The sequence below is a fragment of the Papio anubis genome, chromosome 4 (assembly GCF_008728515.1).
Source record: "Papio anubis isolate 15944 chromosome 4, Panubis1.0, whole genome shotgun sequence".
NCBI lineage: Eukaryota > Metazoa > Chordata > Mammalia > Primates > Cercopithecidae > Papio > Papio anubis.
In genome coordinates this window covers 74,471,436-74,485,400 of record NC_044979.1, presented here as the reverse complement: position 1 = coordinate 74,485,400, position 13,965 = coordinate 74,471,436, and the positions used below count along the sequence as shown (strand labels likewise).

General features: G+C 36.7%; 1 protein-coding gene across 1 annotated transcript in view; it reads right to left on the bottom strand.

Annotated features, from left to right (window-relative positions):
* ASB4 (ankyrin repeat and SOCS box containing 4) overlaps window positions 1–12,568 on the bottom strand; it is a 54,065-nt gene extending 41,497 nt beyond the window's left edge. The window contains exons 1-2 of the mRNA XM_031665293.1: window positions 11,457–12,568; window positions 1,915–2,214 (exon numbers count right to left, since the gene is read on the bottom strand). Coding sequence (XP_031521153.1) covers window positions 1,915–2,214; window positions 11,457–11,643 — 487 coding nt within the window. The 5' untranslated portion in view covers window positions 11,644–12,568. The remainder of the gene's footprint in view (window positions 1–1,914; window positions 2,215–11,456) is intronic.
* Window positions 12,569–13,965: the final 1,397 nt, after the last annotated feature.

Sequence of the window (13,965 nt, the reverse complement as noted above, 5' to 3'; positions counted from 1 at the left end):
TGTCAGCTTTTCTTTCAAAATTGACAAAAACTAAGGACATTCCAAATGTCCCTCTACTGGGGGTAGATCAATTTTGTTATGTGTATACAATGGAATACTACTCAGCAATAAAAAGGTCGAATTTATTGGTCCATGCAACCACATGGATGGATCTCAAATACATTATGCTAAGTGGGAGAAACCAGATTCAAAAGCCTACATATTTTATAATTTAATGTATATGACATTCTGAAAACAGGCAAAATTATAGGGACGGAAAACATCAGTGCGTTGTCAGTAGATGTAGAAGGGGAGAGGACTAACTACAAAGGGTGTCAGGAAACTTTTTAAGATGATTGGCATGATGGTTTCACAAAAATAGTATTTCTCAAAATGTTAAATTGTACTGTTAATTTTGCTGCATGGTAATTATACATCCATAAACTGACTTTTTAAAAAATGGATTTAATTATTATCCCTACATAGGTGCTTCTTCCTCAAGTTTCTTTATCTCAAAAAATGGCATCACTATCTGCTTATTTTCTAAAACCTGAAACCTGGCAATGATACTTGGGACTTCCTTTTTCCCTCACACCCCACCCACATCCAATCCATCTCCAAATCCCAACAATTCTACTTCCAAAATGTATTGCAAACCCATCTCCTAAACTCCCTATCTAAACTTGCCCCTAGTGCAAGCCACCATCTTCTCTCACCTAGGCTATTAAAATAGCTTCCCTACTGGTCTCCCTGCTTCCATTCTTGTCCACCTCCAATCTGTTTTCTGCCTAACTCCAGAATAATGACTTTAAAGGAAAATGAAATCATGTCACTGTCTTACTGAAAACTTTCTTGTGGCTCTATTTCAGAGCCCTACACTTTCACCTTCGAAGGCCCTGCAGGATCTAACACATCCAATGTCATCTTGTGACTCTCTCCTCTACCCTCTTGTCCTTCCCACCCTACCCCACACCCATGATACTCTGATCATAGTAGCCCTCTTCTATCCGTTTAATATTCCAAGTTTTATTGCTCTCTTAGCAACTTTGCTCAAGTTGTTTCCTATAGCTAGACCCCTCTTCCTCTCAGCTTTCTTTTTTAATGGCTGTCTCCTTCCCATTTGATTTTTGTTTGTTTGTTTTTGCTTTTTGTTTTTTTGTTTTGAGACAGGGTTTCACTCTGTCAGTCAGGCTGGAGTGCAGTGGCATAATCACAAGTCACTGCAGCCTTGACCTCTTGGGATGGAGTGACCCTCCTGCCTCAGTCTCTTGAGTAGCTGGGACCATAGGTGCATGCCACCATGCCTGGCTAATTTTTTTTACTTTTTGTAGAGATGGGGGTCTCCCTATGTTGCCCAGACTGGTCTCGAACTCCTGGGCTCAAGTGATCCTCCCACCTTAGCCTCCAAAGATTCTGGTACCACAAGCATGAGCCACTGCACCTGGCCCTCCTTTTCATTCTTAAAGTTTCAGCCTACCTAGCATAATATCCTTAGAGAAGCCTTTACACATTTTATAGTAATTCACTTCTGACATTCTCATTCATAACTCTGTTTTCTTCACAACACTTTCCCAATGTATAATTATATATTTATGAATTTATTTTGTTAGTATTTACCTCCCCTGTTAGAATATACTTTCTTTGAGGGCAGGTGTATTTTCTCTTTTTCATTTACTTAGTGCATTACCTGATGCATAATGGGAACTAAATAAATATTTGTTAAGTAAATGAATGAACTTCCTGCTATTAAATAATAATAATAAGATTCCAATGTGATCATCACTAAATTACCTGGATCAACAGAACTATGTATTTTTAGGGCCTTCTGTACTAGATGTAATTGCATCTTTATGCTTACTACCTCACATGGTCACAAAGTCTTGAAACCATGAGTATACAAGCAGACAACAATGTTGGCCACCCAGAAAGGCTTACCTTTCCAAACCAATTGCTTGGCACAGAGAATGGAACTTGGAGTTGTACAAAAGTGCAAAGCTGTATGTCCACTTAAGGAGTAGCAATTGAGCTTTGCCCCACGATCACAGAGGATCTTAACACAATCCGCATTGGCCATTTCACAAGCCACGTGAAGAGGGGTTTTCCCATTGGGTCTACAGTTGATTGTAGCATTGTGGTCCAGTAGCACCAGAAGGCATTCCACATGACCAAACAAGACAGAGAGATGCAGGCCTGTGGCCCAGGAAGACTTCAATTTATAGCTAGGCAACCAATAACCTGAAGAAAAAAAAAAAAAAAAGAAAAAAGGAAAGAAAGTTTAACTTCTTGACCTAGGCTTTCTCCCTGTTTTATGCAAATTTTTACAAGATATTTTATTTTGGTCACATTTACAAAAGTGGAGTGGAGAGGGGATGACAGAGGTTTTAAAGTAACAGCTAGTGGGTCTGCAGGCATTTTGTTTAATAGGGTATTCTGATGTTCATCAGGGGAACAGGTTTTCTCAAGCTCTCACTGTCTCTACTATTTCTTATTACTGCGTCTTGTTCCTTTATTTACTTTACCTTTCTAGGTCTTACAAGCATTTAATTTTGGGATTTTCATTTACGTAATTGTATTTTATTTTGCATGGTGAGTTACTTGAGATGCTTCAAGGATATTTTTTAAAGCTGTCAATCATTGAGAGTTTGTCTTGAATGATTCCAAGGCTGTTAGTTGCAAGCTTATAATTTTTATTCTATCCAAAATCTGTTTTCCTATAGTTGTTGTCAATCGAACATATGAATGTGTTTAATCTTTTTTAAAAATTATCACTCCAAAATTTTATTTGCCTGCCTGTTGATTTATGCAATATCTCTTTCCAAAGACGAATTTAAGGCAACTCTCAACTTTCACACACCTTAAGATTTTTAAAATGATTTAGAAAATAAGGGCAAAATAAAAAAGTAGGAAAATTAAAATGTCAAAAGTAAGATAAATACATACACAAAATATAAACTCTATCCTGTACACTAGAATGGCATTGCAAATTTGCCTTTGAATTTCCTAGCAGCCAAAATAAACAGGAAAATAAGATATGTTGCATAATTAATGATGTCTACAGCCCTACATAAATGAATTGGGCAGGAGAAGTGTAGATGCGCCTAGAACTGAGATCTTTGATAATTTTTCCCATTGGTTTTTGGAAATGTGCATTCTCTCTCTCAGCCTCTCTCTCTCTCTTCTCCCTCTGATCTCTGACTTCTATATGCTGAGCTGGTCTTTTTTCTATAAGTCTCCAACTATTGCCACGTTTGACAAGCTATAACTATGATGACTTTATAAACTTCCTTTCTATGTCAATGTCAATAGCCATAGCATTTAAGCTTTTATGAGTGGAGAATGGAAAATAGGTACAGAAAGAAATACTGAGGGCAAGAAGATGAAGAGATAGTTATTCAACAGCCACAGCATAGAAGTTACTTTAGGTCTGAAACAACAAAATAGATTTTAACATGAGTAAATCAAAAGTTTGCTTATAGGTTATAAAAATTCCACTTATAAGTACAAGGTAAGCAGAATATGATTTAATGGTCATTTATTTGAGAAACAACCTAGGGATTTGAGCTGTAATCTCAAAATAAGCCAACAGTGGGATGGTGCTGCCAAAAAACTAATACAATCTGAAACTACATCAATAAAAGTGTAGTGCCCAGAACAAGAGAAGCAAACATTGTATTCTTCACTGATTAGATAAGACCAGAAGAAATCTAGAATATTATGATTACTTCTGGGCATTGCCCCTTACAAGAAATGATGAACTACTAGAGGGTGCTCTGAAGATGATGACCACATTAAAAGTGGGTCTGGTGATCAGGTATTAAATTTCTCTCATTTAAGTGAAAAACACTAGAGACATGCCACTCCTGTGGATTTGCTATAAGCATAAACACCCATGTGAAACATCCTAAAGGACCACTGTATTGCACAACTCCACAAAGAACACCATTTGTATTGTACTCTGTGAAACATGCTCCCGCACTTAGGAATCTTGACAACCTGGTCTACATATAAGAACATGCACTACACTACAGAATTCTTTGAATGGTTAAACAACCTCCATGTCAATTGATAGGAGACTTCTTAAATAAATTATGATACATCCATCCAATCAAATATTATACAACCATTTAAAAAAATGGGGCAGTTCTGTATAGAATGAAATGGAAAGATCTCAAGATATATTACTGAGTGAGACAAGCAGAGAGCCAAACAGTATACAGACTATGCTATCATAAGCAATTATATTTGTAAACACCGAGAACAAGAAACTGGTTATAGTGGTGGCCTCCAAGAAGAACTGGAGGGTTAGTGGATCAGGACAGACATGCACTTGTTCTTGAATACCCCCTTAGTAACTTTTAAATGTAGTATCCTGTGCATGTATTGCTTTTTAACAAAAATAAATAAAATTAAAATAAGCTATTGTCTCTCTGTCTGGAGGGGAAAGAATAATTAAATTTGAATAAGCTCTTTACAAGGTTGTGCACAGTGATTAATCCCACAGGAATGAATGAACTCAACCAGAAGTTTGTCTTTCTGCAATGTATCCTCCAACATAGCTTCACACACACACACACATACACACACACACACACACACACACAACTTTAATCCCTTTTTTACTCCATTCAGAATTCTAGAGCCATCTTGCTTTCTCTCCCTCCACCTTTCCCTTTATCCAAATCTACTCTTTAAAAAGAAATCCAGTTATTTCACCTTAAGGTCTAATGGACTGAGGATTGTTTAAAGTGTGATCACTCTCAGGATTATCTGAATTTATGGAAAAATCTATATTCAGCTAATAGAATTAAATTCTAAGGTATTAATTTGAGATTCCAGACACTGGGAAGAGATGGTGTTGGATTATATGGACTTTCCGTGGCAGAACTAAGTAATGTCATAGATGGTCTGAGCTGGGGAGTATCAACTCCACGCCTCGTGTGTATGTGTATGCAAACTGATATGCACACACTATGTATGTGCATATAGATTCATTTATACATTTCTACTGAGTTATGTATGTTGAATCTCTGTTCCAAGCAGAGTTCTTAAGCTGTATGTTATGCAGCTTGCTTTTGATGATGAATGAATCATATTAACATCAATACTTAATCAGTCATTTTAATACTCAAATTTCCTCAAAAAGCAATTGGCAAAAACAGTCTTTTCTAACTGCCTAAGAAGTTGGTTCCAGGTCTGAAAACCAGGGTGTGTTTTGCCTGCTGATTAACAGCAAAAATTAGGCAGCTCTCTGTGACAACTGATTGGAAACTTGCGCCTGCTTCTGCAATGGGAAGAAAAATGATCCCAGAAAGGAAGCAGCAGAGAGCTGATTAAGAAAACACCATTTTGATGTAAAATCAAAGAAACACAGAATGTCAGCACTGGAGGGAAGATTATCCAGTCCAAGCCTTTCATTTTCCAGATGAGAAAACTGCCACTTTTTCATCCTGCTAGAGCCATGAGTTGCCTGCCTCAATCCAAACTCATAGACTCAGAATACCCGCAATGCAGAATTTCTATCTGTCTTTGTCTTTGTCTTTGTGGAAGCAGAATAGAATTACCTCCAAGCCTGCTTCGCAAATCACAAGGAAAGGAAGAAGATCCATAATTCATCTGTAATATTTCACATCTCTGATGTGGAAATGCATTTGCTAGTTGAATTTTTTTCCTCCTCCTACCTTGCCAGTAGCACCTAAAGAATCTCTCCTGCCCATGTATTACGTGAATCAGTCATCCTTGGCCTCTCAGTCAGTTTTTTCTGCATCTCCTGTAATCGTAAACATTAACTGGTCAATCAGGCTCACAGACTACCAAGTCCTGGAAATCAGCCAACTCCCAGAATGGAGTTGTGGCTACAACTCACCTCTCCTAAGATAGGAGTGTGTGTAGGTAGGTGGCAACAAGACACCTTGGCTGCTGCCCCTGGGAGCTGAAGTGGAGAAATGGGAAGAGGACAGATTGCAGGCTATGGTTTAGGGTGTACTGAAGTGTATCTGGAGGCTGTGTTGCAAAACTTTGGTAGTAATGTGGGGGGAGGGATTGTTGAATAATTCAGCCCCGAGCATATCAGGAAAGCCTGCTGCTTTGAGCAGAGAAAAGAGCAGCCCCTGGCAAAAGGGACATGAACGTACAATCATAACTTTAAAATGAGGTGGGGCCTACAGGTCGTTGTGTAGTAAGTGTGGAAGTAAAACACACTTACTGTCATGGAGGGCCAAACCACAGGTAAAACTATCTTCAAAAATCACAGAGGAGGCTGTGCCTGTTCACAATCTTGTGCTGATGCTGATATGTCAAGAGATCAGAATTCGTCCCCCAAAATATAACCACCAATGATCACAGCATGCTAGAAACACAATTAACTGATCAGGCAGATTCATTTTTTACACACTCCCTTCTTCCCACAGCAAAATTTTCCCAGGACTTCAGAACCTAGAATGTGATTTATTCCTAGTATTTGTCTTTCAAAGCCCCTCTCTGTTCACCTCTGCAGATTTCAGGTTGCCCTTTTACTATGTGTTTAGACTGCGCAAAGGACAGAGGTGAGGCAGAACCAGGAGACCAAGCCCATGGGAGCTGGGGATGGGAGGTGAAGGAGCGGCTGCCTCCCTCTAATGTAAACCACTCACACACTACCCCATGTCTACAGTCTGTGTGCAGTGACAGCTCCTTGCAGAAGAGTTCTGTTTGAGTAAGAAGCTCACTAAAAAGAAAAGAAAAATACAGATTATTTCCCCTATGTACAAACCCCACAGGAACTCCCAAATACAGGCCATGCTCATGTGGCTTTGACCATGATACATAATCTGTTTACACAGCTTCACCTGCATAATATGATTAATTATCTATATGCAGGAATCTGAACTTAGAGAGGGTCTTGTCAAAGTTTCCATTTTACAAACGAAGATAATTAGTCTGGAAGAGGTTAAGTAGTATAAAGTGTCCATGTTCATATAACAAGTACTGACAGAATCAGCTCGAACTCTCAAACTCCATTGCCCCCAAATCTTTAAATAGCCATCTATGATCCAAAGGCTTCATGCAGTTTACCTCCAAACTGATATCACTTGTAGCTAAAAGTTCTAAAGGAATTTTAGAAGTTTTATCCCTGGAAAAAAAAATATGCAGACTAATCCTGTGTGTGTGTATGTGTGTGTGTGTGCACGCACACGTGTGTGTGTGCTTAATTTAAATCTGAAACCAAAGAGATATGCCCCAATAGCTGGGTAGAAAGCTGCCTAGAAATATAGCAAGGAGCAAAGTGTTTGGGCCTTCTTTTGGAAGAGGGGCTTGGTTCTGCTCCAGCGTCTGGAGAGGATGTACACATTTCTGGTAAACCTTCAGCTAAGCCTGGGCTCTGCAACAGTTATCAGCTATAATGTTATCTGAGTCAAAAGAACCCCACACACGAGAAGCCTCTGTTATTACAGCCAAAGGTTACACGCACTGCTCGTGGCTGGATTAGCAGACATTTGCTCTGCCTGTGTCCACGTATTTACACAGTCCTGAAGGATTACAGACTGAAGCACAATTCTTGGCTATTTTTTAATAGCTAATATTTTCCAGATAACTCCAAGTTCCCCTGAGAAGCAGGGGGAAAAAGCAAGTTTGAAGTGTAAAATGTAAAAGAAAAAAGTTTGAACATCGAAGAAAGGAAAAGAACCCTAGGATGGAAATGGGAAAGCAGGAGAGTGAATTTCTGGCAAAGAGGAAAATTAGGTGATAAAGAAATTATTCATTCGGAGAGTGGAAATAAGAGCTTTCACAATATTTGGATGTAAGTTACTACTTAGTAAAGTAGATAGAGTACCTGCCAGAAAGTTTTCAAGTGAAATCATTCATTGGTTATTTTAATTAAAAATATGACCACCAACCAAGGAATCAGTGGCTATGGGCCATAAACGAAGTACTTAAAGTGCATTACCCTGATTAATAAAAGGACTCCGATGAACCTTGCTGACTAGGGAGTTTCCTACCAAAGAGATAAGTATGAAATTTTGCCCGTATCATTTATGAGCCACAGCTCATACATCTGAAGGAAGATCAAGCTGTGTAGTTGGTAAAGCCTTTGACAACAATTTTATGGACAGTGCTTCATGTTTCCAGTATGGAGTTCACCAGTGAAAACCAATAGAAGGAACCTTTGTGTTTTCTTTAAAGATTTATTTTATGCTTGGCTCATAATAAATTTTATATCACTGACATCCCTTGACTTTCAATGACGTATCGCATTTGGTAGTTAGAAAGTTGTTCTTTACGTTTTCTTTGTATCATTTTTATTTTAAAGTGATCACCTGGTAAACACAATTTTTGCTTACTTGTTTTTGCTTTTAAGACCCATTCTCTCCGCCATTCCCAGGGAAGTCTCTCAAATGCCAACCAGTACATTTTAAATGTTTGCTTTACAAAATGTGAGGAAAATTTCTTTAAATTAATAAAACATGATTTCATCTGAAGATTTTATTATGAAGCTTAAAATAACTTAGAAAAGTAAAGTGAGAACTCTCTAACTTTAAGTATCATGATTAGGTACTGGAGAAAGATAGTATCCACAGTTTGAACATGAACTCTGTTTTCTGTCAAACTGGAAAGAGAAGATACTCAATGAGATGGGCCCAGTGCTACAGAGGAAAGCAGAAATGAGCTTCCAGACTTATTTGTACTCCAATAGCTTTATTCGGTCTTCCTCACAAAATCTACATTTCATATTTGCTTATGAGCTCAACTTTTGATTACTGGTGTGCCAACTAGATTGTAAATTTGGGGAGCACTATTTAGATTTTAGGTGATTTATTTGCCAGCAGAATTCTGAGTTCCTTTTTCAAAAATTATACACTGACTTTCATATAGGCTTAGATGGACTATATTTCGGGATAAAATTTAGTTAATTTTTAAATCGTATAAAAATGCTGTATGTTCTAAATAAATAAGAATGATTTAGAATTGATTGTACTACTTTTCATTTTCTATAGGACTATCAAATGTTGAATACAGAATTTTAGTATTGATTACACAAGGAAATTTAAGAGTAGCATGAGATTTGTTATAGGTTTTGCACATTGTCTTTCTTATTAAGCCAAAAATAACTGAAACCTGAAGATTCCCACACTTTAAAAGTAAACAGGAATGTTCTGTTTCCTCATCTGGATGTTGGCTACATAGGTTTGTTATTTTGTGAAAAGTAATCAAGTTGCACGCTTATTCATGCACTTCTGTGTAGAGCTTTTCAAAAGTGCTTTAAAAACAATCAAAGAGCAGTATGTAGCAGTTCAACAGTGTCCAATGGCCAAAACTTCTCCTTTGATTTAATAAAGTCTCACAAACTTTAATCCAGCCACATACCCTTTAAAACCACATAGAAATGGGTCCTGTTCCTTTGAACTATTTAGAAAACAACTAACTAACCACTGTAGACTGCTCAGCTCCAGGCTGTTGCCTGACAATGACTTTATGACTTAAGAAATTGATATAACCACTTAGATCTCTAGCAGCTAGGATTCTATTTATCATTTCCATTCCTAACTTTCCATTCCTAAGTTTAAAAGGATCGATGATAAGCTGGAAGCATGTGAAAAAAAATTGAAGAAACTTTTAAGATGAGGTCTTAACCTGGATTTAAGACTAAAGAGACAGGTCCTTATGCCCATACTCATATTAAACAGAGTAGTGTGTTTCTTTCTACACCTGAATGCACAGACACAAATTTCCTGCATAAACCCTAAAAGTAAGACCACAAATTTTACTAGTTCTGTGCAAACATCCACCTGGCATACGTAAGAATGGAACTATTCTTTTCCTTTTCCAGAGGGTGTAATTTGCTATCTCCTTAATTGAAAGCCACATCCCACAGTCCTAACACTATGAAAACACCTCAATTCCTGTGAATGAAAATTTAGCTCTATGAGGACTGTAGGAGTCAGCTCACATTGACAAGAATAATTTAAAATGTATTTTCTTTTCCTTCAAGGGTGATGACACTGGTGGAAGCAGGAGAACCGACCCCCCCACTCCCCTCCACTTCCCTAGAGCCTGCACCTAAAACTTCGTTTCTTATATCCTCAGAAACTTTGCACAATCTGTGCAACTTGACTTGCTCAGGAGATGAGAGTAGACAGTCTTTGCAATTCACGGTCAAATAACTTACCCACTGACTTGAACCTGAGTTATTTCCCCCTAGGCAGAATTATAAGCTTTTTAAAAACATCTTTAAAATTAGTTTAGCATTCAGACACTCTATCACTGAACAAAGTTATAAGATGAAAGCAATCTAATTAAATAGTATATACAAATTTTCTTTCTAACAGAGACCCCATAAACTGTTTAAAAAATAGATCCCTTCTTTGTCTTCCCATCAATATATTAATGCCACTAATGTGAAAATATTATAAAGCCTTTGAGTAAAAGTCTTAAACACAGTAAGTAGCTTCAACTCTTCTATACTTCCCTCAGAACTGACAGAGGACAGTAAATTAATGAAGAAATAGATAATGTACCATTAGCATTTGTATTTGGAAATGGATTATAATGATGATTTATATATGACCCGAAATAATCTTTAAACATGAAAATAATGACTGTCTCTAAATGCTATACACAAGACCTTAGCATCTATCTTGTATTAAACATTAGTGATGTTGAGCAGCATGTTTGCAGTATGCTCACCAGATGATCTAACTGCCCACGTTCCCCTCCATTAGCCAGTTGATTTGGGAAATCAGAATCAGTGGAACGCTAATTTATTTCTGATTTATTAAGCATGGGTTCCAGAAAATTTCTTGGTAAAAAAAAAGTTCTAATTTTTGTTTTCCTTAGGTCTTTATAAGGCAGGTAGTCTGTATTAAGCATATCTACAATTTTGAACAATTATTGTAGTCCAGGAAAAAAGTTAACTTTTTGGTTTTGCTGAATTCAGCTTTTGTGCCTGAACTGAAAACTCATTAAAATGATGAAGACCATCAAGGTGCCTATGACACTGCTTTATCCATTTATTAACCCTCCAAATGCTGGGGAGAGTCCTGTTTTTCATCCACATGGACATAGAGAGGATATATCTTTAAGTGGCTGTTAATGGAGAATTAGCAGCCTGTTCTTAAACCAGGTACATTGTCTAAGATAGGGTTTCAACAATCTGCTTAGCCATAATCTAGAAATGTTTTCTTCCTTCTATATCATCATAGTCAGAAGAAAAGTTAAAAACAGAGAGTGCGTTGCTAAAAATGATTGTCTGACATTTCAAGTCCTAGGCCCAAGGGTGGGAAAAGAAAAGGAGAGACACAACTTATACATATATATCAGTCTACCATGTGTTTTAGTTTAAAAAGAAAGAAAATATCAATTTAGAAATATTTTTAAAATGAATACTTAAAGAAACAATACTACTAAATACTAAAGCTACTGTTTAGAGTGGATAACTGACATTGCATTTAAAAAAAAAATCATTTTCTACCAGTTTTACAATAACACCTATATGTTTTTACCTTGTTTATAAGATGCCAAAACCATATTCTCATCTTCGACTTCAAAAACAGTGTCCACATCTATTTGCCTTTGGATTAAAATAGCCTTCAATTTTCCGAAGTCATTGGACTTTAGAGCCTCAAGGAAATTTCTCTTAACTAACTTGGCAGCTCCAGATTTAGTAACAGGGGCAGTGGTGCCGTCCATCCTTCCTCTCCTTCTGGAAGCTTTGTTGTGATTTATCAAGAGAACAGCACCAAGCAAACAGGCGCATGCTGGAGAGTCCACAAACTGTCGGCTAATTTTATCCCAAAGTTATGCTGATCCGTTCTATTTATATAGGGATCATTTCAAACTTCAAAATATCCTTCTTGGCTGTCACTACATTTTCAGGTCCTTTAAACTGGTTATATATTAACTGATCCATTCAGTAATATATAGTGTCAATATGAAGGAAAGCCCCCGCGATACATTTCCAAGCACGAAATGTCACAATTATTTCTTATATGATCAAAGTAATAACATAAGATTTAAAAGCTCTTAATGCTCTTTTTTTTCCCCTCAATAAAAACATCTGGTGCCTGGCTGGAGATCCAGTGTCTTGCTCTGACTAACCAATATCCAAAAATGAAAATCTGTTACAGTTGGTGATACATGTGCTTCTAAAAACCTGTAATAATTTTACAGTATGAGCTTGTAAAATCAACCACGGTCATACATATTTGAAGACAAACAGGAGGTTTTCGAGCGACCTAGACTTGAAAAATTTTAATATCATGAAAAGCTGGGTGCAGGGGGATGGTCAGGGGCAGAGACTATTTTAGGTAAAAAAGAAACTGAAGAGATAAAACAGCTAAATGCAACATGTGAATGAACTTTATTGAATCCTGTTTTTTAATCAGCTAGAAAAGACAGTATTGGGACAATTGTGGAACTATAAACGTGGACTAGATATTACTTGACAATATAGAAGTGTAATGATAAATGTGTTGTGGTTATGTCAAAAAATATTCTTACCCTTAAGTGATACACTAAGGGATAAATTGTCATGATGTCTAAAACTTCTTTAAAAGTAGCTCGGAAATGCAGATAGATAGATGTGTGTGTGTATATATATTCTATTTACACATGCGTGTGTATGTATATATGTATATGTATACGTATATATGTATATGTACTAAATATATATGTATATGTACTAAATATACATATATGTATATGTACTAAATATACATATATACGTATACATATACGCACGCATGTGTAATATATATACACACGTGTATATATACATATACATATATATACACGTATGTATAAATAGAAACAGAGAATAGCAAGTGTGGCAAAAACTTAAAGAGTTGGTGAATCTAATAAGGGATATATTGGTGTCCATTACACTATTCTTTCAGCTTTTCTGTAAGTTTGAAATTTTTCAAATAAAAAGTTGGAGAGAAAAGTATATACTTAATTTTTCTTACATAAAATCATTAAAAATTAGGAAAATTATAATGGCAAGTACTAAAGAGAATGCAAATAAATTGCATTTTATGTTGTTTGTGGAAGTCAAAACTAGTGCAAACTTTCTGCAGAATAATTAAGAACATGACTTTTAAAAAAACTTACAATGATACTATTTGATTCTTAGAATTTACTTAAGTATGTAAATGATGTTTTTTAACTTGTTTTATTGATGTGTAATATAAATTCAAGAAATTGACAAGTTATAGGTATACAGCTTGTCAAATTTTGAGTGAACACACTCGTGTAATCAACAATGAGGTTAAATCATAGACTAGTTCAAGTTTACCTGAAGCCCCTTTTATGTCCTCTTCTAATCAAAACACCTGCCTCACAGAGATAACAATAAGCCTTAACTTCTAATACTGTAGATTAGTTTTGTTTGTTATTTTATTTTGAGACAGGGTCTCACTCTGTCGCCCAGACTGGAATGGAGTGGTGCAATCTGGGCTCACTGCAACCTTTGCCTCTTAGGCTCAAGCCATCCTCCCACCTCAGCCTCTGGAGTAGTTAGGACTACAGGCATGCAACCGATACACCTGGCTAAATTTCGTATGTTTTTTTGAAGAGATAGGATTTTGCCATGTTGCCCAGGCTGATCTCCAACTCCTAAGTTTAAGCGAACCTCCTGCCTCGGCCATCCAAAGTGCTAGGATTACAGGCATGAGCCACTGTGGCCTGCCAATTTTTTTTTCTATTTTTTAATGTTAAACATTTTACAATTTTTGAAGATTTTAAATTACATAATTTTTGAAAAATAGCAATAACAAAAAGAGCCATATCTGGAAATACTTCCTCAACCAAGGGATTGGCTCCCAACTCTCTGTGACACACTGCTTTTGTTGAAATTGTATTGGCATTCTTAGAGAGCACTTTGCAAGTCTGTTTTATGCTATTGTTATGATTCTTTCCACATATACTCACCGAGTACCTACCATTTGCCAGACACTTATTCTGGGCACTGCAGATACAGCAGTGAACAAACACAAAAATCCCTGCCCATGTGTA